Source organism: Setaria italica, chromosome V (assembly GCF_000263155.2).
Source record: "Setaria italica strain Yugu1 chromosome V, Setaria_italica_v2.0, whole genome shotgun sequence".
Lineage (NCBI taxonomy): Eukaryota > Viridiplantae > Streptophyta > Magnoliopsida > Poales > Poaceae > Setaria > Setaria italica.
The window spans coordinates 29,047,876-29,074,564 of NC_028454.1; the positions used below are offsets into that span (position 1 = coordinate 29,047,876).

The following is a 26,689-nucleotide window of genomic DNA, read 5'->3' on the forward strand; positions in this document are numbered from 1 at the left end:
AAGGAGGCAGGGAGGCAGCTACGTGCGTGACTCATAAGTCTAAGGACAATTAGGGTTACAATACGGGGGTAATGGCCTTGGTGGGCCATCATACACAGCCCAGATCAGTTATTTCTTGTTTTTCTTTTCTTACTTACTACTCCCTTCGCTCCAAATTATATGCCATTTTATCTTTTCTAGGTTCATAAAAATTATTATTATGCATTGTATGTCTAGGTGCGTAATAATATCTATAAACTAAAAAAGTTAAAATGACCTACAATTTGAAATGGAGGTAGTACGTTGTATAGAACTTTTGTATCGTAGTCATGGCTTATCGACTCGGTTTCATCGCCCCGAATTGACTGGGGTCAATCGTTCCAAACTACCCCCTTCGACCCATGTTTTTAGACACTTGCGACCCTTGACCCAGTCGACCCGACATTCTGGTGACTATGCATACCACCCCCACCCCGTAGCCCCCTCGAGTTAGGGCACTGTCGTAAGGTTGGGCAGGCCAATGGCCCCACTCGCAAGGTTGTAAACACCATGGCGGCCATCTCTTTGTTTCTCTACTATTATCATCTCTCGTTCTAAGAAGTGAGAATTCCCTGTATAACACGAAAAAAAACTTGATTCCCTGTATGGCATTGGAAAATTTTGTCATCACACCCAAATTCTTCTTTCGTTCCTTCCTTAGCACTTCTGTCAGATTTGTTACTAATTCTGTTAGAATACAGACCAAGCGAGCCGCGTTATCCCCGTGTGCTGGAGCTGAGCGGGCCTCCCCCGAACCCTGACCCCCCTCCACCATTGCCGCCACCACCACCTCCGAGCTCCTCACCATTGCTAGCAAAATTCGCCACCGTGGTGAGCTCCCATCTCGATTCCTCGTAGCCACAGCACCCCCTCGAGCTTGCGTGCCCGTTTTACCTCTCACCAGCCGTGCTCATCCTCTGTGCAGGGCGCTCGCCGGCGAGCTCCCCATCCTCCCTTCCGCCACTGCCCGTCGCGTCCATCTCTATTCGACACGCCGGTGGCCGAGGACATGGGGCACAGGCGCCCGCGGCGGTGGCCCTAGGGCGCGGAGCAGCGGCCCAGGGAAGCAAGTGTCGGCGGCCGGGAACACGCGGCACAGGCGCCCATGGCGGTAGCGGCAGCCCGGGGGCGCGGGACAGTGGCACGCTGCAAGCGGAGAGGCCCGGTGGCCAGGCCCTACGGGCGGGGCGACGACGGCAGGGACCGGCGGCCACCGCGCGGAGTTCCAGCCGGGGTCGGGGCAGCACGGCCATGGCAGCAGCCACCTCCTCGCGCGGCCTCTTGCGCGACCCGTGGCGATGGCAGCCACATCGCGTAGGCTCCAGCGCAACCAGCCTCAAGCCCCTGGAGGGAGCTCTCGCAGTGGTCGGCAGGCGTCAGAGGAGAGGAAGAATGAGGGAGAGGGGCAGGGTCAGCAACAGGTGGGTCATGAAGAAGTGACAGTAAGAGCCATCTCAACCGTGTATTCTAATAGAATTAGCTAACATATCATACAGAATGCTATGAAAGGAATGAAAGAAAAATTTGGATGTTAAATAGGGACGACAAAATTTTTCAGTGCCATATAAGGAATTAAGTTTTTTTTGAGTGCTATATAGAGAATTCTCTCTTCTAATAACTATCCATCAGTTTTCCTCCACTATCTTGGCCAGCGGAATTTGTTGCCGTCTTGCTTCACCATCTTTTTGCCCGCCACCATGGCCAAACTTGCTTACCATCGGTGGCCTTCCCTTTTGATCATGCCTCCTTTCTTCGGCAAAGAACCTCATGTAAAAGATTAGAATGTGGTTGCCTATCTCAGCATTGCCACGGTTGCGTGTTTATATAGGGGAGAAGTCCCAACAAAATACAATTGGGGAGGTTGTTGTTATCTGGTTCAGTTGGTATCTTTTACATCAAGAAGTAATCTATCTCTAACCTATCTATCAACTGAACCAGAATACAACAACCAAAGAAACAATCCGAGTCCAATAATATTGCACTCGGTTACATGTGATAACACCAATATCTCTAACAGAGTCTCTCAATCTAAACTTCCTTTCTTCTTGAGATTTATATTGCTCTTGAAGTCTTCAAGCATCCTGTTCGGCAATGCTTTAGTAAAACCATCTGCTAGCTGATCTACGGAAGGAATCAAACGCACCTGCAGTTGTTTGTTTGCAACACGCTCTCGAACAAAATGAAAATTAATTTCTATATGCTTAGCTCTTGCATGAAACACAGGATTTGCAGATAAGTAAGTAGCACCTAAATTATCACACCATAGGCACAATGTCTGATTAGGAACTATACCAAGTTGTGTCACCAGATATTCTAACCATATTATTTCGACAGTAGCATTAGCCATTGACTTGTACTATGTCTCTATGCTTGACCTTGAGACTGTTGCTTGCTTTCTAGCACTCCGGAAGATCAAATTAGGCCCAAAATAAACCGCAAATCCTCTTGTAGATTTTCTATCATCAACATTTCCTGCCCAATCAGCATCAGAGAAAGCACTAGTCAAAGTAGAACTGGACGCACGAAAACTCAGTCCAATATCCAGAGTATTTTTAATATATCGAAGTATCCTTTTAATAGTTGTCCAGTGAGCAGTAGTAGGTGCATGCAAGAACTAACATACTTTATTACCGAAAAGGCTACATCAGGTATAGTCAATGTAAGATACTGCAAAGCACCTACTACACTTCTATACCGCGTGATGTCGTCTGAGTTTAGCAGGTCACCTTTATGCTTTGAGAGCTTCTCACTTGTAGATGATGGCGTGGAAAATGGCTTGCAATTAATCATGCCTACTTTGGTTAGAATTTCCTTTGCATACTTTTCTTGAGTTAACAGTAGCCGATCCTTTTCTCTCTGCACTTCTATTCCCAGAAAATAACTGAGGTTCCCCAAATCCTTTAGAGCAAAGTCCTTCTTTGAATCAATAAGCAGCGCCGAAACAGCCTCACTAGATGAACTTGTGACAATGATATCATCAATACAGATTAACATATAAATCATGATGTCACACTTTTGATATATAAACAAGTATCTGACTTAGATGTTGTAAATCCAAGAGAAATAAGTTTAGACTTAGCTTAGCATACCAAGCTCGAGGTGCTTGTTTCAACCCATATACAGCCTTATCCAATTTACACACAAGATGTGAACCTTCCTCATGCTCAAAACTTGGGGGCTACCTCATATATACCTCTTCTTCCAGAACACCATGAGAAACGCGTTCTGTACATCTAATTGTTTAAGATACCATCCTTTCGAAATAGTAATAGAGAGAACCAACCTTATAGTTGCAATTTTCTACAGGATTGAATGTGTCTTCATAGTCAATTCCATATCATTGTCGAAAGCCCTTTGCAACAAGTCTTGCCTTGAATATGTCTATAGTGCCATCTGATTTTCTTTTAACTTTAAACACCCATTTGCAATCAATAATAATTTTACCTTTCCTTTCTGGAACCAAACGCCAAGTCTGATTCCTGATGAGAGCATTGTATTCATCTTGCATAGCCTCTTTCCACCTAGGATCACTTAATGCTTCACGAAAATCTTGCGGTTCTCCAATGGGTGAAAACATGCCATACCTCATTATGTTTTTGAATTATTTTGGTTTTGTTATCCCACTTTGGAGCCGTGTGTGTCGTCTAGGTACTGCATTAGGCGCATCAGGAGTTAGAGGAGGCGCTGAAGGAATTAAACCAAAAGCTGAAGATGACCCAACCGGAGGTGGCACACCCGGTCCAAGAGACATATCCGTAGGGATCCAATGGCCGCAGAAAATTCAGGCGTGCTCGGCCCGGATTTGGTGACAGGCAGGATTAGCACGACTCGCGCGCGGTTGGGCTGGAAGTGGCCGGCGTGCCAATTCTCCCCCCCCCCCACGTGGCAAGCCAGGAGAGGCGGAGGTAGATTCGGTCGGGGGCGCGGGCGTCGGTGTCTGGTCCGAGGCGAGGGCAGGCGGGACTTGCACCTGATTCGCTCGGAAGCGATAGTGGATCCGCCTGGGAAGTGGTGCTGGGATCCTCTGCGCCGCCTAGAGTCCAGCTGTGTTGTGCATTTGCATGTAAATCTTCTTGCATATTGCTAGCATCTGAATGGTTAGTAGTATTAGTAATATTGTCAAAGCAACTTACATCCCCTGATTATGAAGATGATTAGGAAGAAGAAGAATTTCTTGCCTATATAGAGCTCTTGTGTTTGGATGCAAATGGGCGAAAGGAAAATAGGACTCATCAAAATCAACATCTTGTGATATACAAACCCTGCCAGTGGTAGCATCTAAGCACTTGAACCCTTTATGTATGGAACTATAACCAAGGAAGGTGCATCTTATGAAACGAAAAGCCAATTTGCGACTATTGTAAGGCCTCAAATTTAGCCAACAAGCAAATCCAAATATGCGGAGGGAGCTAAAATTGGGTTTCCCATGGAGCAGGCGTTCTACAAGAGCCTCCAAATTGATAACCTTACTCGGGAGTAAGTTAATGAGGTAGGTTGCGGTCAAGAAGGCTTGGTCCCAAAATTTCAGAGGCATAGAAGCATTTGCAAGAAGAGCAAGGCCGACTTCTACAATATGGCGATGTTTCCTTTTGACCAAACCATTCTGCTGATGAGCATGTGGGCAAGAAACGTGATGTGCTATACCAATTTGTTGGAAGAATGAATTCAATTTTCATACTCCCCTCCCCAATCGGTTTGCATAGCTATAATGTTTTTGTTGTGCTTTCGTTCAACAAGATTATGAGAGTTTTGAAAACCTTGAAAGACATAAGATTTATATTTTAGAAGATAGATCCAAGTATATTTGCTATAATCATCAATGAAGCTCACATAATAAGAATGGCGACCAACAGATATAGGTGCAGGACCCTGACATCTGAATGAATAAGATCAAGAGGAGCTTTGGATGAGTTTATTGAACTAGAATAAGGACTCTGATGACTTTTAGCCATTTGATATGAATCACACACCGACTCAAGCTAGCAATGCTATCACAAGGGAGATTATTATTACTAAGCACACGCTCAACAATGGGAAAAGCAGGATGACCTAAGCGACTATGCCACTTAAAGGTGGACGGTTTATTGACACCATAGACTTCTTTGCCGACTCTTTCTTCCGAAGAGATGGATTCTAAGGGATAGAGACCTCCTCTGCATCTACCTTGATGTAGAATTTTCCTCGTTTCCTAATCCTTAATAAAAAGGAATTTTGGATGAAACTCAAGGAAGGCATTATTATCAGATGCTAATTTATGTACAAAAATAAGATTCTTGTGGGCATTAAGAACATGAAGGATATTTTTCAGATGCAACTTTCGACTAGGGGTATGTAAAGTTGAATGACCAATATTACTAATTTTCATACCTGAACCATTGGCTACTTGAATTTGTTCTCGACCATTGTATTTGTCCTTGATCGTTAGCTTGTCAAACTCTCCAATAATATGATCTGTTGCACCATTATTTGCATACCAATTTGTGTCATAACCATAGCCAGTAGCTGCAGCTCCAGCCGTCTTGGTGTTCTCTTGATCATCATCTTCATATCTATACTAGCATCTTGATGCTTCATGACAAGCTTTCTTGCATATCTGACAGATAGTTTTCTTGAGCTGATTTACACCACCAATATTGCCACGATTCTGTGGATCACGACCACCATTGCTGCGTCCACGATTACGGCCGCCACTGCCACGTCCTCCATTGCCACGTCCTCGGAAACCTCCACGGTTAGCTGAATTTGCTGAGAACGAGTACTGACCCCTTTCATTGTAAGCGTCAAGGCGCAGCTCATAGGACATCGGATGAGAGTATAGCTCGGAGAGAGAAGGAGGATTTGCACAGCCAATCATTGAAGAAACAAAGGGATTGTACTCCAAATCAAGACCATTAATTATATGAGATGCCATCTCACCATCATCAATGATTATTCCTACCGTAGCAAACTCATCCTTGATGGCCACCATCTTTGTGAAGTAGGTTGATGAAGTCATGCTACCCTTCTTGAGAGTAGACAACTGCATGCGTAGATTTGTCACGCGTGCTCTTGAGTGAGCTGCAAACATTGTCTGCAGTGCACTCCATGCTCCTGCCAAAGTTGTCTCCGCCGCCACTTGTGCAAGCACTTCTTTGGTGATGGAGTTGAGCAGGTAGCTCAGCAATTGCTGATCCCTGGCCACCCATAAATCATATTCAGGGTTGCAACCATTTCTTTCTTATCATCGGCCTTCACCAGCTCCATGATCTTGGCCGGTTCCTTGATAGATCTATCTAGGATCCCCATAAGCTGCGCACCACGCACAACAGAAAGAAATTGGGCCTTCCACAAGATGTAGTTCTCCCTTGTAAGCTTTTCAGCTACGGGAGCTCCAAGCGGTGCCGAAGATGGGGTGGAGGACGACACCATGGATGGGTTCGGTGGTATGTAGATGTACTATGGAAGAAGATGCTCTGATTACCATGTAAAAGATTAGAACGTGGTTGCCCATCTCGGCATTGCCACAGTTGCGTGTTTATATAGGGGAGAAGTCCCAACAAAATACAATTAAGAAGGTTGTTGTTATTTGGTTCGGTTGGTGTCTTTTACATCAAGTATCAACCGAACCTGAATACAACAACTAGAGAAACAATCCGAGTCCAATAATATTGCACTCGGTTACATGTGATACCACCAATATCTCTAACACCTCAAACCCCAAATTTCAAATGATAATTTCACCAAAGCCACACTAGAGTAAAAAAGAGAAGCTCCTCCGCATGTATCGTGGTGTTTGCCATAAAATCGAGTAGTGGATAGCTTCAAATCACTCGTGGGGCATTTAGCTTTACCTAAAAGAAAGGTTTTAACAAGACAAGGCATAGATAAGATCGTAACAGAGACGCTGCTTCTTCTAGCATACAGCCAAGAAAAACTCTAAAAGATGTCCGATCTTTAATATGGAAAATCTAGGTATCAATTGGGATCGGAGCGTAGAAAAGTGAGACTAGGAAATATTCCCGTACATTGCATGGGAGGAACAAAGCATCGCACGTTCCAATTCACATGGCACAGAACTTGGATGATAATTTGATGTTGTTTGTCAATTTTCAATTATGTCTTTGCCAAATTGAATTGCTGAATTATTGAATATAATTTTTTTCTCCCTTCATTTTTTTTATCTTTGTCGTTTGTTTCTTTTATAATCTTTCCTATTATGAGTGTTGTATTTCATCTAAGTTTGACTCCATTGAGAGTATCAGAGTACACAAATGTAAGATGTAAACTTACTCTGTCATTACCTGTCATTTTGGTTACTTTTGTTTTGTCTATATGGGATTCTTCATGGCTTCACAATATGCCACTCATGTTAGCTGAAATATACCTCATGCAGTGAGAAATCTAGGCACATTTCTCTCTCAGTTGGTTGCAAAATGTGTATACTACTTGAGACTACCTAGTCAGATTAAGCCTCTATTACTGCACGAAGCAACATCATTTTCAAGAAGGTTGGTAGTCAGATTAAACTTAAACCTTCGTACTTCTATTCAGGCCATAGACGACATTAGACGATTGTTTTCACACACCCCGTAGGGAGGGATCAGAAAAGCTTGTTTCTTGTGATTGTCCTCCTCAAATCTGAGACCGTCAGTTGAAGAGTTGAGCCGCCATTCATGTAACTGCTGCTTTTTCGAGTGCACGGGCATGCTAGGTATACATGACTTTGTTGGTGTTGCTCCTCGAGATCGAGGGTGCTGCTGTGCCTGTGCCTCTGCCTCTGCCTTGCGCAAGATAGTGAAGCGGCTTTCACATCACTTTGAGCTTTTGGCTAAATGTATTGTAGACCAGGCCTATTGGGCTTTTTTTTCATTATTCAGCTCGCTTCATCTGCTGGGCGCCTGGGCCTTGCTACCTGGGTCATCTTGTGATGGGCTTTCTGTTGCATGCAGTACAAGTCAAACATTTGTAGAAATGTGTTTTACATTTCCATTCTCACAAGAAAAAAACGCTATAAATCACATTTCGAAGCGGTGCTCGCATGACATGACAGCGGGCTTAGCTGCAAATTCAGTCTTTTTGTGATTGGCAGTGATAGAAAACCATGATTCTTGTAGTACACTTAAGTGTTCCGTGTAAGAAACAATTTAATTCACATAGAAAATGTGATTCTTTTTCTCTTTTCAGACGGAAGCTGAAGCAGCTGCAGTGCGTGCAGGTCGCGACTGATGGTCCGGACAAGCAGTGCAGCAGGCAGCCAGCTAGTGCAGGTGCACGAAGAAGAGGGCTACTAGCTCGCGTGGATGTGGAGCGGTGTCGCCTTGCATGCGCCTGCGGGCTGCGGCCCTGCGCGGCGCATGGGTGTGATCATGATGAGCAGCAAATCATGCTCGTTTACGGCGTCTTGTGCTTCAATTTCAAGCATGGTCCGATCAGCCGATGCACTTTGTCCGCTTATTTATTTATTTTATTTATCACGTACTCCTATCTAATTATAAACCCCTACTGCAACTGCAAACTATCTTATATTTCCTCAACTATCTTATATTTCCTCCGTTCCAAATTATAAGTCATTTCAAGAGGCAAATTATTTTATGTTTGATTAAATTATAGAGAGGATGACAAAGATTTATAGCACCGAATAGATATATACTTATGATTTAATGAATAAACTAATGGTACTTATTGATGTCATGAATGCTATTACTTTATTGTATAAATTTGATTAAATTTGAGATGTTTTGACTCTCTAGAAAAATTAGAATAACCTATAATTTGGATGTAATTTGGAACCGAGGGAGCAGCAGTCATCTTTAATAGTGAGATGTTTTGACTCTCTAGAAAAATTAGAATAACCTATAATTGAATGTAATTTGGAACCGAGGGAGCAGCAGTCATCTTTAATAGATCGAGCACTCTGCAACGCTGTAGCTTGGAATCTTGGAAGAGTGCAGGTCACGTGCCAAGCATGTACAGAGTTTAGCAGGCACGGACCACTAGTGAATCCGAAGAACCATAAAGGAACCGTTCGCAACCGTAAAAACTAGAACACCTACTTTTGAGTGCATACGTGGCAAGAAAATTTGTTATTTGCTGCCGGAATTTACATCGCCTCTTTATTTGCTACTGACGAATTCACCTCCCTTATTTGCGATCAGCTCAAAATTACATTTCCTATTTGACATCAAAAAAGTTAAGGTAACACGAAAAAGATAGTTTTACCCTTATAATAAAGAAATATATTGTTGTAAAATTTGATCGGCTGCATATGCATTGGATCAGCACATCTTTAAAAAATATTGGGCTGATACAAAGAATGCAAAATGAGTTGCGATACAAATTTTATAATGATGTGTCCCTATGTCACGAGGATAAAACCATATTTTCATGTCTAACTTAGCACTGTTGATGGTATACAGGGAACCTATTTTTGAGTCGATGGTAAATAAAAAAGGCAAATTTTTTCTATTACAAATAAGGAAACTGACATAAATTTTAATGATAAATAAGGAATTTTCTCGTACTTGAGCTCTGGAGCTTCAATCGGACCCGAAGGAAGTTTCTTATTTTCGAGCTTCACTGCCTGGGACCGACGCCTCACGAGTCAAAATGTTTGCGCGCTCACGAGTCACGGCTCTCATTTCTTCCTCTCCTGCTGGATTTCACAACATACGGTAATCTGTAGATCAGCAGACATGCTTTGAACGTAGATCGTGCCGGTGCCGGTGCCGGAGTATCCAGTGCCTGTGCCATAAAAAAACGCTGACAGATGAGCTGAGTGGAGCTCCGAGCGAGAGCAGTAGCACTGTAGCAACACTGCACAGCGGCGTGGCCCACTAGCCACCACGGCGCTCCCACCAACACGCGCCTTGAAAGCAACGCGCACGCCTGTCGGTGGCTCGGTGCTCGCAGCGGAGCCGGCGCAGCCGCCGCGTCAGCGCGTCGCTCCCCTGTACGCTTTCGCTCTCTGTCCTGCCGGGCCCTGCCCTTCCCCGAGCGCCCTCGTGCGCCGGCAAACCGCCCGGCCGTCCCCCACCGGCCCACCGGGGTCACCGCGGCGCACTGCGAGCCAAGAAGCAAGAGGCACAAGAAGCCAGCACGACCCGTCCCACCCCCAACAGTTTCCCGTTGAAGTTATTCGAGATCGATTGACTGAGATTTGAACATAGTCCGTTACCGTTAATTTGCTTGTGATCTCTCGTAACAAACCGTGTACAACCACAGCCGAACACTGTAAATCCGGACCTCTGGAATCCCGAGTTTATTCACGCACGCACGCACGCACGCACGCGGTGTTTCGTCGCCTCGCATCTCCCAAACCCATGGACTTGTTCCGTTGATGACACACACAAAAAAAAGAAACACCAGGCCCTAGTCTTGTCTTTCTCCTTGGCTGGCGTCCCGGCCGTCGCGTCGCTCGCTATCAACGGTAATCTAATCTCCCCTGCAACGTAAATCCACCCGCAAAGCAGCCCGCGGGAACCTTTTGCTCCTTCTGTTCCGTTCCTTTTCCTCGGCCTCGGCACTCATCGCCACTCGTCGCGGTTGCCGCCGGTGGTGCCCCGGGCCAATCCAAAGCTCTCTAGAGCAAGGCGGCGCACGCGCGAGGGTACGTTCTGCCTGCCGTGCTATGGCGCGGCGGTGCCCGTGCGGGCTGCTGCTGGCCCTGGCCCTGGCGGCCGCGCTCTCGGCCGCGGGCGCGCAGGAGACGTGCTCGGGGGCCGTGCCGGCGCCGCCGCGTCGCGGGGCGCGGGTGTCCGTGGCCAGCTTCGGCGGCGCGGGGGACGGGCGGACGCTCAACACGGGCGCGTTCGCGCGCGCCGTGGCCAGCATCGACCGCCTGCGCGCGCCCGGCGGGGCGGAGCTGTACGTGCCGCCCGGGGTGTGGCTCACGGGGCCCTTCAACCTCACCTCGCGCATGACGCTCTTCCTCGCGCGCGGCGCCGTCATCCGCGCCACGCAGGTGAGCGACACCTATAGCCTCCTGCTCTCTCTCTTCGCAGTCTCGCCCGCCCGCCATTGCTCTAGCCTGTCCTCTCTGCCCAAGCCATGGTGTGTGGATCGATCTTCGTACAAACATTGTCACTTCTTTGTTGGTCTGGATATAAGAGTGGATCCGCATTTGAGGTTTCCTCTTTCGGAGATCTCGAGATGCGATCGAATTAAAATGACCCTAGCGATTTCCATGAGAGGGATTGGAATGCATGGTCCATGGATCTCACATTGATGATGTGCCGTGGTTCATGGTCTTCCACTAATTTATAGACTGAAGTTCATGTCCGTCTTATTTTAGTGTTGCGATTTTGGTATGATGCGTGATAAAAGGGGTCTAAGCCTCCAAGGAAGAGGACCCAGATTTATCTGAAACATTTTCATTCTCTTGGTGCAGGACACACCAAGCTGGCCTCTGATCGGACCGCTGCCCTCATATGGGAGGGGACGAGAGCTGCCCGGGGGAAGGTACATAAGTTTGATCCATGGCAGTGGACTCCAGGATGTTGTTATCACAGGTTCTTCTTTTGCTGCTACTCAAATTATCATATCAAAGTGCTGTGCTTATTGTTCCAGTCATATATTCCCAAAAACATGCTATGGAGAAATTACTCCCATAGGGAGGTAGTATACTACAGATGCAAAATATCAGAAGTTTCAATCTTCCATCACATGATGCAAATTATAAAAAGCTCTGGACAAAATAATATGTGCACACTCACAGAATGGCATTTGTTCATACTAAATGAAATCATCAGTTGAGTTGTCCATGGGGATGATAGTTTCTTATTGGAATCGTGATCTGTGCAGGTGAGAATGGAACTATTGATGGTCAAGGCAGTGTGTGGTGGGATATGTGGAAGAAAGGTACCCTGCCCTACACAAGGCCGCACCTGCTTGAGCTGATGAGCTCTTCCGGTATCATCGTCTCCAACATTGTCTTCCAGGATTCGCCCTTCTGGAACATTCATCCTGTTTATTGCAGGTGAGCATAACAATTTCGTTTGCTTACATCAGTGAGTTCAATCCAGAATCCCAAAATGAATTTCCGGACTACTCACGAATTAAGCAGAGATGCTACATCTGCATCTTGCTACCATTTTTTTATTCAAGGATTTCACAGTCTATAGTTGCTTAGTTCATTTTGGCCACAAATATGTTTTGAGCCTCCCTGCAGTCCACAATAGGATTAGGGGTACACATTTGTACTATTATTCCACGAGCGCCATCATAAATTGCGCAAGAATTCCAGGTTGGATGTCCTATTGTGTCATAAAAGACTAGGAGCAACCAGTGAACCATAACCAAAGTACAGAAATTGCCAGATAACACCCAACAAAGCCAGCACACTGATGTATATGTTTCTTTACTTGTTTGTTGCAACTGTTTCTAGCAATCACGTACTTGTGGTCCAAAATCTGCTTTTATTGTTTGTCCCACCTTAGAACTAAATGTCGGATCATCTTTCATGTGTGTGCAGCAATGTTGTGATCAGAAATGTGACTGTACTAGCTCCACATGACTCTCCCAACACGGATGGAATTGATCCAGGTACAGATATTTATGTTCTCCTAGTCAAGATACGCATGCAGAAGTGTACCCTCTACTTGATTCTAAAATTATAGCTGTGGTCCAAACTTTGTAGATTCCAGCAGCAACGTCTGCATTGAGGATTGCTACATTTCCACGGGTGACGATGCAGTTGCCATCAAGAGCGGCTGGGATGAGTATGGAATCGCCTATGGCCGCCCCAGCTCCGACATCACCGTTCGGCGGATCACAGGCTCCTCCCCTTTTGCTGGTTTTGCGGTCGGAAGCGAGACATCCGGTGGCGTGCAGAACGTCCTTGCAGAACACCTGAATTTCTTCAGCTCAGGGTTCGGGATCCACATCAAGACCAACACCGGCAGGGGAGGCTTCATTCGGAACATCACTGTCTCCGACGTGACCCTGGACAACGTCCGGTACGGCCTGCGGATCACCGGCGATGTTGGTGACCACCCTGACGACAGCTACAACCGGAGCGCTCTACCGGTCGTCGATACCCTAACGATAAAGAATGTCCAGGGGCAGAACATCAGGGAGGCTGGGCTGATCAAGGGCATCACTAACTCGGCCTTCTCCCGGATCTGCCTGTCGAACGTCAAGCTCAGCGGTGGCACGCCTGTCCGGCCGTGGAAATGTGAGGCTGTCACTGGCGGCGCGCTCGACGTGCAACCATCCCCGTGCACGGAACTGACTTCCACATCCGGGACAAGCTTCTGTACAAATTCGCTTTGATGCTGAAGTTCGCTGCTATATGCTCTCCGGCAGCTAGTTCACTTCATATATAGTATATTCTTCCCTTTTCATATGAAAGGTTTTTTCCCTTCATTTTAGTATTTCTTTTTCTCTCTATATATTCTGGAATGGAGTTTCGGAATTTGGCTTTGTTCCTGTCATCCTGTACATGTTGATGCCATTCTCCTGCTTGTCGTGGTTCCTACTGCTCGCGCTGCGCCATTCACTACACGTCTTTCACAAGTATCCATCCCATCCATTAAAGCGAGCAAGAGAAGCAAGATCTCGTTTCTCTGTTTTTCATTCCTCTATTTTGCAACCTTGTTCCTATCCTGCTCCTGTGTTTCCACTCATTCCTTTGTTTTCCATTCCCACGCAATGTTGAGTGTTTATTTCTACCCCAACAGGTACATATAAGTTTGGTTATGCAATTCCAAACAGGGCTAAAAGTTAATTTCGACATTTGTAAGGCCACAAAGGTATACAAACTTGATACATCATAAACTTTAAATTTGAAGAAAATAGAAGATTCAGGATGCTTACATAAAAATGCATGAGTACTAAAGCACAACTTTTGTCAAGCCAAGCAAAGAGGTCTCTATCCGAACATGTGTTGGTTTGTAAGATACTTTCATGCAAACTTCTCTACAGTTTGCCAATGAAATAAATTCAAACAATCAGCTCCTGTACCATGTTTTGGACTTGATTAATATTAGGATAAATTTGCTCTAGGACATCAGCTGAACTAGAAATTGCTCATGGAAACCGTCCAATCATGCTTTGCTTATGGACACCGCTCAAAGCAGAGCCACGGCTACGGATTCCTTTCTAATAAATCCAATAGCTGCTTCTTCCTTGCAAAAAGTAATCAAATACCGATACTGCTCTTAAATTAAAGGACGAAAAACTCCTACTTGATAACAAAAATCTAGTAACAGATACGCTGTTGATACTACGCTTCTTCATGCGGAGTAGTCGATTTTGTCGGTTCGCTTTGCATGGGATTCCGCCCGGAGGGTGTCTCCTGTCGTAGAAGAAGTGGATGGACAGCCGCCGGCGCGCGGACACTGCCCGCGCGACGGCCTGCATTACTTCGTTCCTTGGTCTGCAGCTAGCTAGCAGGTCGATCAGCTTGTGAGCGTATCTTCACGAGACGCGATCGATCTGCCAGTTTGGGTGCTTTCTTTTCTAGGCGGCTGGGGTGGGCTGCCCGCGGTCGCTCGGTTTATGTAAATCCGTGCCTCGAGAAAGGAGGCTTTAGGTGTCCGGGTCTCGGTGTGAGCCCAGGTACCCGAATAAGCGAACAAAGAGGAGAGTCCGAACCAGTCTAGAGTAAGTTACGGTCTGGATCGTCATACAAAAAGTTCGCGACATCAGAGTACTACTCGGCGAGGTGGTGCTGCGGTAGGCGGCATCAACGCCCTCATGGTCATTTTTTAGATGATTAAGTCACGCTAATGGTCATGGCATTCGAGCCGGAGCTCCGCGTCAACGCTCCCGCCGCCCGGACAGCAGCGACGGCAAGAAGATGCCGGTAAGGAACGGTGCCAGAGCGAGGAACGGTGTGGAAGTAGCAGGCAGGGAAGCCGGAATCCAAGCAAGTCAGTCTCGGCCGGAGTCCAAAGTTGGGTCGAAGTATGTCTCGCCGAGGACTGGAGGTCCGGGTGCGAGTGGGGCTAGGACTCCGAGACTCTGGCCTCAAGGAGTAAGCCGGCGCGGTGTATATAAGGCCTGGATTGGTTCTTTTGCTTATTTTTAAGCACCCGTCACATCGAATATTTAGATACTAATTAGGAGTATTAAACGTAGACTATTTACAAAATCGATTACATAAGTGGAGGCTAAACGGCGAGACGAATCTATTAAACCTAATTAGTACATGATTTGACAATGTGTTGCTACAGTAAATATTTGCTAATGATGGATTAATTAGGCTTAATAGGTTCGTCTCGCTGTTTAACCTCCACTTATGTAATGAGTTTTGTAAATAGCCTACATTTAATACTTCTAATTAGTATCTAAATATTGATGTGACATTTGCTTAAAAATAAGCAAAGGGAACCAAACGCCCCCTTAAATAAGGTCTGTTTGAACTCCTAAAATTCAGTAGTGTAGGATCCTTAAATTGCTAATTCTAAAGTTTAGTACAGGGCTGTTTGGATGGACTACTAATCTTCAGGATTTTAAAGGGAAAATGTTATTTTTACTCCCAATTACTCCTCTAAACTACCTCTGCACTGTTCACGTTATTAATGCATGCGAGGGCAATTGGGGTAAAGAGAGACTTGGGGACCACTTTTTAGGAGAAATAGAATCCATCAGTACCCTTTGACCCTCCTAATGAAAATGACCCTCCTAAAGTTTAGAAGTGCACTTTTAGAATCCATATTAGAATGCACAAGTCATAAAAATGTCCTAAAAGTGGACTCCTAATTTTTAGGAGGGTGTATCTAAATAGACCTAAATAACTGAGTCCCTGGCCCGGCCGGAAAAGCAACAAACGGCAGAGCGCGTCTCGCAAATTTGGCCCTGGCCAGCCTACGGATTGAAGCAAGCAAGCGATGCAGACCATCGCGAGCGCTATTTCTCGTCGATGCAGTCTCTCTACAGCGGCTGTCACTCACGCTCGGGCCAGAGTTGGTGGGCTCCCGGCGACGGGCCGCGGTGTGGTCTACTGTGATGAGTCATGGCACGCTGGTAAGAAGCTGGTAACTTTCACCACCACATAAGACATCTTTACATGTCGGTACTAACCATTTTCTCAAGCATTTAGTATGTGTTTATTAGAGGCTCTCAGAGCTGATTCTCTACCGAATTTAGAGGCTCTCAGAGCTGATTCTCTACCGAATTCAGCAAGAGCTTTGCCAAACGGCTATTTAAAGTGATTATCTAGGTAATTCTCTAAAATAAACTAACATGTCGGGAGTTAGAAAAAGTAGCTTCTCCTGATTTTGGAAAGTGATTCTTCATCCTAATCTTAAGAGTTTATGTTCGAGAATCGAAAAGAATCATTTTCAACCATAGAACCACTTCTCTTGAAAAATTATCTCCCATTGAGAATCAGAATCACTCTACCACCCTTAGCCAAACACAAATTACGGATCCACAAATTCAGATACGCTAAACTAAAACACGGTGACAGCAATCCTTGTTACCCACACACCAATATCATACTTATGATATGGGAGGAGAGATGCACTGGTTTTTACCATCTTAAACTTCCTCCACCAAGTTGGCCTGAACCGTGTTCTGCTCCAGCTTCGTATTCTTCTCATCTTTCTCACGCGCCCAGAGTAATTCCTCAGCTTCTTAATCTGCTCATCTTTCTCACGCGACTGATTCAAAGCTAATTCATTCTCCTCACGAGCTCTACGTATGTCAGCATGCTTATCCCAGAAGACCTGTCCGACCCTACAGACGAAGGTTACACTCCCCACCACGAAAACCAACCTCCAGAATTTCTCACTGTCGGGGCCCTCATCGCGTGCACGAGCGGTGGTGGTGAGGGAGCGTGAAGGGGGCACCTGGCGCGCGGTAGCTGCGGAAGATCGAGGCGGCGTCTTGAATCCACGGCGCAGAGCAGGAGCGGCTTCCGCAAGGAGGCGGGCGATGCCTTTAGGCGCTCATGAACCCAACATCTTCCGAACGGCAAACTCGGTATCCGCACAGATCCGGCGGATGTCGGAAGCGGTGCGGGGACGATACGAGGCGGAGGAGAGAGGCGGCGGCGGAGGGCATGGAAAGGGAACAGAAGGCGCGGCTGCGGAATGGCCGAATGGGGCAGCCCTTGAGGGCTCCTCTCGTCTCTCTCTCGAATCGCCCAGCCCGCTAACAGCCCACTCGTTTCTTGGCCCAAGCCAGCAAGCATAGCAGGCTCACGCGGACGCGGCATCCTTCTCAATCTTGGACGTCCACGGACCACGGCCATAAAAGAACCCCTACTCCCGTCGCGCTCTCGCATCGCATCAGCCCGGCGGCCCTCTCGTCGCCGTCGACGCACCGGCCTCTCCTCCTTCCGTCCACACCGCAGTCGCCGTTTTCGCACGCCTCCCGCCATGCCGCTGCCGCCCTGCTGGTTCTTCTTGGCTCCGTTTCCGTTGGCCTTCGTCATCCTCCCGCGATGCCTCCGTGGTTCGTCGCCGCTACGTTTCCAGTGGGGCCCTACGTCATCCTCACTGAGAGGCGAAAGCTGGAGGAGGACGCCTACAAAAGGTATGGGGCCGATGTGCGCCATCTGCGCCGAGGTGGAGCTGGAGATAAAACACACTATCGGGGAAATTACCATTCGTACCGGATTGAACAACTGGTATTGCTACAGTGGTACTAGAAGGATCCTTTAGAATCGGATCACTTATTAGTGTATTAATGTGTTTTTCGCTAAAAAAAATAAAGAAATCTGGCGAACAGTTGGGAGGCGCCCGCACACACGCATCATGCTCCGTGAATTTTCACACATAATATACGCATGCGCGCTCCGTGGGATTTGAACTCACAACCTCAAGCCTTGCACAAGGCTTCCTTATTATCTCACTCACACATCAGGATTTGAACTCACAACCTCAAGCCTTGCACAAGGCTTCCTTATTATCTCATTCACACATCACATGTGATGGAGGTAGATATGTTTTTCTTTTGAAGTAACTTGTGGAGAGACCTTTAATATCAGATCATAACACCACCCGGTACGGTCATTTTTAGTACCGGGTAATGTTATGACCCGGTACTTTCCGGGGACCCCCAAATTTGGACCCGGTACTACTCGGTCAAAATGCAACCGGTGCTAAGGTTGAGAACGAATGCTCATATTTTTAGTAGTGAAAGAAAGTAGGATTCCTGCAGGTTCAAGTTACAGCCCTTACAGGATGTGAAGCATGTTTATTTTCTTTCTATGCGTGTCTCTCTCTGTTCAATTTCAGTTTAATCTGATCCAACTTATAAAATCCAGGAGTAATAATAATTGTGTGTCGTGGTTGAACTCGACGTGTTGCATGCTGTGTTCTTTCGCTAAATACCGTCCAGTCGTATGAATGATTGTTAGAGTGGGCGCACCGTGTACCTAAAGAGGCACGAACTCTGTGTTTGTGTTCTTCCATCATCAAAAACGATAAATTGGCATCATCTATAAGCCCTTGTTTTGCTCTTCGAAAATGATAATTTATCTGGATGTACTGTACCGAAAAAGGATAATTTTTGGCCCGCACCATCAGTTCAAACCAAGCTATCGTGAATTTGTGATAGAGGGAACGATAAGCAAATTCATCGATCGATCGATCGAGAGAGAGGGAGAGAGGGCGGGGAAGGGGACACAATGCAAGCAGTTTTCATGCTATCGAACGATAAGCGAGTTTGCAACCTCAGCTCCGAGCCACCATGACAGGTTTAGTCGCGCATGAGCATGCTATGCGGGGCCGCAGGTTCATCAATTATCTTCCTCAATGAGTAGCAGTCCTTGGATGTGAAGCAGGAGGCTCACGCAAATCCCGTTGTGGACTGGACGCCACATCTTTATCAGGTTTTTACTGTCTTTCTTTTCTTGAGAGGACCTACGGCAGGCAAATTGCCAACGAAGAAGATATATTAAGGTATGCTTAGCGCGCGTTTGCATGCATGCAAGATTAAGCGGGGAACGGATGAAAGAGACAGATATCACATGTCTAGCCTATTATTACAGATACAAGTTCCACACTCCTAGATCGCAACAGCACGGGATGGGCATGGTTAGAGGCAGTGGTCTCATGATAATCACCACTCGTGGAGTCATAGTCTCATGATCCTAAAATATAGCTTGTGCATAAAACAATGGTTTATTTTCTCTCTCCTAGCTCTCTCTCCTGTAAAAATGCTACACGATGATATTACATTAGACGACTTATAAGACTGCTGACATGTAGCAATGTATTTACCTTATGTAGTTAAATGTGTGAATGTTCAAGTACAACACATGGGACTGTAGCACAACTAGAGTTGTTCCTTGGAGTGCAAACAATAAAATTCCACGCATCTGCCCTTTCCCCACATGCAATAGTTGAAAAAGTAATATTACATTATGCGAATCAATTGTAGTTGTTCTATACTAAAATTCTTTATTGCATTATATCTCTAATTAATGATATCATACCTAATTAGATTTATCCACAAGTTATATTTCCTTTATTTTTTAAAAATCCGAATCAGAAGCTAGGCAAATATCTAGGCAAGCATGCTAGTATGTAGCAGGGGTTGATGCATAAAAAATAAACTTGCCCCTCAAGATGCCACGTGGCGAGCCGTTGCGCGAGTATAACGAACCTAGGGCCTGTTTAGTCCTCCAAAATCCTAACTTTGACACTATGCAAAAAAAAAATTCCCATCACATCAAACTTGCGGTACATGCATGGAGTACTGAATGTAGACGAAATCAAAAACTAATTGCACAGTTTGGTTGTACTTTGCGAGACGAATCTTTTGAGCCTAATTAGTCAATATTTGGACAATAATTCACAAATACAAACGAAACGCTACAGTGTGCTACAGTGCTAGCACAGTGATTTTGGACAACCAAAATCAGGCAACTAAATAAGACCCCTGGTACTATTAATTAACAATCCCCGTTACCCCCTTCCTACGCGTCGTCGGCCCCTCACGCAGTCACGCTCGCACCAGCACCCTCTTGCCCTCGCAGTCACCGCATCCGCCTCCCACGATGCAGTACCTCCTCAGCTTCTTGGCAGCGCTCTCTGTCATCGACGCCGTGGCCGATGCCTTGGAGGCGAAGGAGGCCGATCGGCGGCGCAGGGAGAACGCGAGACCCAAGGCGGAGCTGGTGGTGGATGAGATGAAGAAGCAGGAGGCCATGAAGATGGAGCAGACGAACGCAGGAGAAGAAAGCATCTTTGATTTATTTTAGGATGTGAAAGGAGTTCGATTTTTCTTTGTTCTTTTAATTTGGTAACGTCGCAGCTAATAATAATATAATGCAGCTTTGGATCCAACTTTAATTTGGTTAATCTTGTGGGCATGTGGATAGAACCTTTGGGAGATTGGTGTATGGTTGAGCCCTGTTTGCTGTCTCGCGTGACCAGGACCAATAAACTCGTGGCTTTAGGGCCCTAATGTTGTCTCACGGCGATTAGCATCCGCGAACCTCTTCTCTTGCATCCAGCATGTGTCACCACTTATTATTAGTTCAGAGGCCTAACATTCATTAGTACTTTGGTGCTGGCTGTGGACATCAGAACTGACAACGTAACCAGTCCCTCCAGATTAGAAGAAACCGAATCGAATGCCTTTTGCAATACCAATCTTCAGCAATGCTTAGGAAGTCTCTTGCTGTAAAGAGCTTCGGGCACAAGTGGCACATACCTGAAATTGTCATGTATTTGCCGGCCTTTGATCAATGCAGACTGATTTTTCTTCACAAGTCCATCCAATCTTGGGGCCAACCGACACGCCAAGACCTTGTCGAAAAGTTGTGAGGCTGAGCTGTCTGTAGTCTGTTAAAAGGGCAGGGATCGTTGTTCTTGGGCAGCAAGATGAGAAAGGCCTCGTTGAGACGATAGAAGCTGTGGCTATCCATGAAAGGCATGCCGACTATCAGCCAGGCCGACTTATAGAACCTCCCAGTGAATCCATCAGGGCCAGCAGCCTTGTGATTTGGCAGGTCCTTGATGACGTTCCAAACTTCCTCCTCGGTGAACGGCACCCCCAGGTTTATGAATTTTTGTGGCTATGCTGAGAAACAAATGGCACATCATGCTCTTTGACTATAGTTGATGCTGCGTGGTTTGGGTTTTCCTTTCTTTCATCGTGTGTATACATAGATCTTTCTGTTCGTTAGAAACTCTCGGGATACCTCGTGAAGCTGCAGAGTTCTCCAACTCAATCCTTAGTCGGTTGGATGCCACCACTCGGTACTACAGGATCAAAATATCAATGTTGTCATGTTGATTCTGGGGGACATGACAACATTGATCTTTCAGTGTAAAGGAGAAGAAAGGCTGGACTGGAGTGTTCTGAACCGAAACCAATGTGGCAGTGCTCTAAAATTGTGGGGGGCATGCAGATTCCACAGTTTATCAAACGCAGTGCATGCAGAAGCTGAGGGAGCGTGTTTACAGCTATCAAATCTTGGTGAGGCACAATGTGCTGAAGAAAAAAAAACAAGTTTAGAATTTCTGCAGTGAGAAAAGGATTGATACAAATACAATGCCCATTATGAAACATATAGAATCTCTGCAGTGAGAAAAGGATTCATACAAATACAATGCCCATTATGAAACGTTTACCACGATTAACAAGTACCCTACTACGGAGTAACTTGGAGCAGCAATGGTATTTTAGCCTCAGAGAGAAAACGACAACAGAGAAGGATTGACATACATCCATCTATGATTCTAGCATAGTTCGATTAGCTAACGACTATAGGGACCCCGTGGAGCAAATGGAAGCTGCCGGCCTCCCTGCTCAGAGAATGGCATCATCTGGGGCTCCATACCCGGAGGGAACTGCTGGTTGCCGTACATCGGGAACTGCGGCATTGGTTGCCGTGGACCTTGTGAAAACGGTAGGCCTCCATAACCTGGAGCTTGCATCATCTGGGGACCTGGAGGTAGCTGCTGCGCACTGAGGCCAGGGAACGGCACTGCTTGTGGGCCATGTGTGTTTGGAACCAGATGGTTTCCATTGCCAAGATACTGCATGAACTGGGCTGAACCTGGAGGCAGCTGATAGTTCACATGGTTGGACATCTGTTGACTTCCCTGACCTGAAGGCTGCAGCATTGGAGCTTGAGCCGAGCCATAACCTGGGAACTGTTGAGGAACACCAGGAGGGCCTGGGAGGATTGCCTGGCCAGGGTACTGTGAAGGTCCACCCAAGGGAACGACAGCAGTTTGCGAGTGTGGCTCACTTGTAGGATGGGAAGGTAGAGCAGATGCTTCTCCTGGCATTGCTGGAGTAGGCACCCCTGGTGGCATTACTGAACTGGTGGCTGCAGAAGGAACACTAGTGTGTGGTGGTGGTGGAATGACAGCACCAACATTTGGTATTGGCTGAGGACCAAGAATGGAAGGTTGATCGCTGCTTGTAGTAACATTTCCTTTGGTATAATCTCTACCTCGCTCATTGTTAACCTGAAAAAGATCATGCGATCAATCAATAAATGAGCTTAAAAACCATCTTAGCCTTGGGGTTCATTCAAACCTTTTATTTTTCATATCTATTTTCTAGCTATAAAAGCAACATCAACTGCAACAAATTTGATAATAGTCAGGAAATAGTAGTTACCTTAACATTAAGCTCAGTATGTCGTGAAAATGCAAGGTGAAGCTTGCAGTATCCACCTTCATAGATGCTGTGCCCTTCTAATGCTTCTTTTGCTGCAACTGCAGTTTGAATGTCTACCAGAAAACCATAAATGATATGAGAGACATGTCATGCATGAGTAGTTGAATTTCATGTACCAACAAAATTAGTGTTTACCTGGATACTGGATCAATGCTTGAAAGCCATTCTTCTCAAAAATTGCAATCTTTTGTACAAATCCAAAAGCAGAAAAGACCTGACAATTACAGGATACCAAAAAGTTGGTGCAAACTGCATATGTTAACTTAGCATCGTTGTTTACTTCAACAGATTACCTCATGAAGCACATCAATTGTAACAACATACTGCATGTTCTCAATGGATGCAAGAAGTATATTGCTATCTGGTTCCTGCTTTCTCCCATCCTGGGCATAACAGTGTGAACACAACCACTATATTAGCAATTTAGCATAAGCACAAAATAAAAGCATGCATGCTCAAAGGTTAGAAGTGTTACCGCTCCAGAGCCATCTTTAGCAGAATCCAGAAAAGGAAGGTAAGGGTTAGTGAAGTCCCTAGAGGAAACAGCAAAGAAAAACAATCAAAAGTTGCGTGATTGCTAGAATATTACAAAACGACCAAATTGAGAAAGTAAATATCTGAAAGACAAGAAAAAAACTTTTCCACACAAAATGAAATAATCTGATGGGTAAAACTCAATGAAACGATCTATCAAACAAGAAGTACAACAAAAATGGTCCATCTTGTTAACTGAGCAGTTCTTACCTACTCCTGTGGCTCTGATACTTGACATTGAGAACACTGTGTGCTGAATAGCTTATTCTCAAAGTGCAGGCCCCATCCAGTTCTGGTAGCAAATAGCTGAAATACAAGAACAGGTCATTATGCATTAGTCTTGAAAAAGAGTACAGCAGAAAATTAATAGTTGAGAGAAATACCTAGGAATGCATCTACCATCGAGCGCAGCTTTTGCGGATGTTGCGGTTTCAGCATCAGAAAACTGAATTAACGCCTACAAGCAAAATGAATAAACATAACTTAGATAAAATCAGTTCAGCCTGAGCGAAGAAAGAAGATACTGTTATCAACAAAGTACAACGGCAGATGACACGTGAAAGAACAAGTAAAAGTAAAACCATTACCTGATAACCAGATGCCTTCTCAAAGGTAGCAATCTTGTGAACAAACCCAAAGGCAGAAAATACCTGGGCGCACAAAACTTCAGTTGGTAAGACCACAGGCAAAATAAAATCAAATGCATGGAATATAACTGGAAAGTGAAATGAGCTTAAATGAGAAGTGCCAAACAAAGGCTGACTGATATCTCAATGCCAGGCACAGTAAAATTTTGTATAAACATATAGAGAAGTGTAAACCTAAAAGATCAATTTTCCAATAATAGTAATCAACAACAATGAGTAAGGGTACTAGCTAGCAGATAACTGCACAAGGTAGAAACATTTTAACCTGCTAGTAAAGACAATACAAATAAATTTATCATCCATCTTAGGTTTCATGACTATCAAAAAGCTGTTACTAAGTAACAGAATAAGTATTTTAACCTGCTAGTAAAGACAATACAAATGAATTTATCATCTATATTAGGTTTCATGACTATCAAAGCTGCTACTAAGTCAACAGAATAAATAAGTATTCTACGCTTTGAATAGATGATCAAAGAAAGAGATCAGAAAAAAGCAGAGCAAGAAAGCATTCATGTCCAAAGAACAAAGGGAACCGAATCTTATAAATCAAGTTTTAACCCATGAAAGACCAAACTTTACTGCAATATTCACAATTGCAAGCGAGCCAACTACTAAACTGTTCAAACATTCTTTATGAACATCTCATCTATATGTTTCGCTTTCACCCTTGAACCTCCCCTTAACAGCGTATTAATACAAGTATGCCAATCAATTGAGACTACAGAGCATGAAGACAAGATAATTCTTGTAATCAACACACAATATGTTGCAAAATAATCTTTCTAATCAACATATAAAAGATTGCAAAGTAATATTTTAGATCAACACAACTTGCAGATCTATAACAAGCAAGTTAAACTCCTATTTACAAGATGGTTTAAACCTGGTTCATTCAATAATTCAGTGTAATTAGACATGACAAAAAGAATGGCATATTTAATTTGTGCTCATCAAGCTACACCTACGTGAAAACAATAATATGTGGTTCTGAGTAATAAAATAAACCCACAAAAATCAGAATCTTCATAATGTTCCTGATCAATTTAAAGAGATGCTTTTCTTGTCAAGTAGTACACGTAGTGTCCAAGTAAATTGGACGCATCATAAGAAAGAAGTATCATATGAGCTAATAAAAAAGCTCCAGCAATCCAGGGAAGAAAAATGATACTCGTATAGTTATGCCAGCTATTGATCTGAAACTATCAGCATTGAGCAAAATTCATGCATCAATCTTTAGCCAGTGATAGAACACAGCCAACCACAATGAACTAAGAACGGGGCATTAATGAAGGTAGACACAGCATATCCTAAGAGGGATGGTGAAAGGGAGGGGGGAGGGGAGGGTATGGGACGGGAAGGGTGGAAATGGAAGGGAAGGGGACAGCGGAGGGGAGGGGAAGGAGTAGGGCAGCGATGAGTAAGGGAGAGGAAACAAACACACACATGTGTTCCAGATGCTGCCTGCCATGATACTCCGTGACAACTGCTTGCTAATCCATTCAGATCAGGCAAAAGAATGTGCTAGAAGTTACTAAGACAGTCCTGGCACATCAAAATATTCCTGCAGACAAAATCAGTTGACCTAAATAACATAATTCTCGATGCTACTGTTAACATCCTTACCACATGTAGAACATCGATGCTGACAGAATCTGGCGCGACACCCTCCATTCCCACAAGCAAAACGTTGCCTGAACCTTCCCCAGTAGTCTTCGTGTTGACAATCTCCTGTCTATTGGAGTACTGAAGGTACACATTTTTCCCTCTTACCTGCGCTGGCTCTGCTGACGATGCATAATATGATATCATGGCAATCGCTTGATTTTGGTCAGCCTGCAAAGCAGTATAAAAAAATTAAAAACAACAGCCAGTCCCTCTCCATTGGTCCAGTACCACTTCCATCATTTTCATATCAAGGGAAATTCAAAGTTTTCATAATTGTTCCACCAAATAAGTAGTCCTCCCATTCAAAGATAAATCTTCCATGCTTTTTAGCCATCACACTTTGCTTATCCCAAAAAAAGCCATATACATAACGATTGATTTTTCTTTGTGCCATGAAGTCTTAATAGGGCTTAACATTGTTCATGATTCTCATGTTCGCCACACATCACAAAACCACAACAATCACTAATTTCGGAGCCACAAATTGATTGGATTAATTCAAATGACAAGACACTAAAACAGCTCTAGCGATCAATGGATGGTGAGGCTGCATGCAGCTTGCACATTCAACTTGTTAATTCCAAAACAAAATGGGCAGGGTATTGGAGATTCTCCTCCAGACAACTAAATGGACAGCGAAAACATGCTTACAAATTACAACCTCTTCATTGCATTTCAGTACTACTTATCTCCGAGTCCACGGGATAGACAGGAGACTGGACAAGACGAGTAGGGCTGGCTAACATGGCAGCAAGGAAAGTTGGTGGTACTCACGAATTCGATGAATGCCTGGTTGCGGTTGGCGCCAACACCGCACTTGGTGTTGACGACCTTGCCGAAGGGGGTTCCCAGCTCGACCAACTCCTCCGGGGTGCAGTCCCACGGCAGGTTCCGCAGGTGGAGCACCTTCGACGGCGGCTGCGTGTACCGGAACTGCGGCTGCCCACCGGAAGCCATCCCTCCCGAATCTTATCCTCCAAACCTACAACGTCAGCAGATGTGCGCAATCCACATCAGGACGAGGCTTTACCTTTGAAAAAGGAAAGCACTCGTAAGCATGGGGAGAATATCTAACCAGAGTCCTCACCTTGCAAGTGCCGCCGAACGGCGGCGGCGACGGCGACGGCGGGGAGACGAGAGGCCGGAGCGGAGGAAGACGGGTTGGATTCGGGAACGTATCGGTGCGGCCAATCGTCGTCTAGGGCTTAAAGCCGCCTAGGGTTTCGTGTCGGCCTCGTGAAAAGGCCCAC

The 26,689-nt window shown here is 45.3% G+C and overlaps 2 protein-coding genes and 1 long non-coding RNA gene across 3 annotated transcripts; 1 reads left to right on the plus strand and 2 right to left on the minus strand.

Moving 5' to 3' along the window:
• The first annotated feature begins 10,439 nt into the window (after positions 1–10,439).
• Positions 10,440–13,446, plus strand: LOC101775705 (probable polygalacturonase). Its single transcript, XM_004969130.3, has 5 exons — positions 10,440–10,957; positions 11,384–11,504; positions 11,797–11,971; positions 12,467–12,537; positions 12,632–13,446. The coding sequence occupies exons 1-5, from the start codon at positions 10,625–10,627 to the stop codon at positions 13,264–13,266; spliced, it is 1,335 nt and encodes a 444-aa protein (XP_004969187.1). The 5' UTR covers positions 10,440–10,624; the 3' UTR covers positions 13,267–13,446.
• A 2,853-nt stretch (positions 13,447–16,299) lies between these two features.
• Positions 16,300–17,024, minus strand: LOC111257412. Its single transcript, XR_002677909.1, has 2 exons — positions 16,791–17,024; positions 16,300–16,677 (listed from the first exon to the last, which is right to left on the minus strand). It is a non-coding gene; the product is annotated as an uncharacterized LOC111257412 (long non-coding RNA).
• Positions 17,025–21,436: 4,412 nt separating this feature from the next.
• LOC101776105 (polypyrimidine tract-binding protein homolog 1) lies at positions 21,437–26,667 on the minus strand. The gene is made up of 11 exons (XM_004969131.4): positions 26,527–26,667; positions 26,214–26,421; positions 25,398–25,607; positions 23,712–23,774; positions 23,508–23,581; positions 23,335–23,430; positions 23,066–23,123; positions 22,884–22,973; positions 22,726–22,804; positions 22,531–22,643; positions 21,437–22,376 (listed from the first exon to the last, which is right to left on the minus strand). Exons 2-11 carry the CDS (start codon positions 26,394–26,396, stop codon positions 21,657–21,659), a joined length of 1,686 nt encoding a protein of 561 aa, XP_004969188.1. The 5' UTR covers positions 26,397–26,421; positions 26,527–26,667; the 3' UTR covers positions 21,437–21,656.
• Between the last annotated feature and the right edge of the window lie 22 nt (positions 26,668–26,689).

Excerpts from the sequence above, each read along its gene's own strand:
- LOC101775705 (XM_004969130.3), top strand. The coding sequence starts at position 10,625 with ATGGCGCGGCGGTGCCCGTGCGGGCTGCTGCTGGCCCTGGCCCTGGCG. Across the intron at positions 10,958-11,383 it reads CCGTCATCCGCGCCACGCAG|GACACACCAAGCTGGCCTCT; the intron begins GTGAGCGACACC and ends CTCTTGGTGCAG. Across the intron at positions 11,972-12,466 it reads ATTCATCCTGTTTATTGCAG|CAATGTTGTGATCAGAAATG; the intron begins GTGAGCATAACA and ends ATGTGTGTGCAG.
- LOC101776105 (XM_004969131.4), bottom strand. The coding sequence starts at position 26,396 with ATGGCTTCCGGTGGGCAGCCGCAGTTCCGGTACACGCAGCCGCCGTCG. Across the intron at positions 23,582-23,711 it reads AGAAGGCATCTGGTTATCAG|GCGTTAATTCAGTTTTCTGA; the intron begins GTAATGGTTTTA and ends TTTTGCTTGTAG. Across the intron at positions 22,377-22,530 it reads ATACTGAGCTTAATGTTAAG|GTTAACAATGAGCGAGGTAG; the intron begins GTAACTACTATT and ends GATCTTTTTCAG.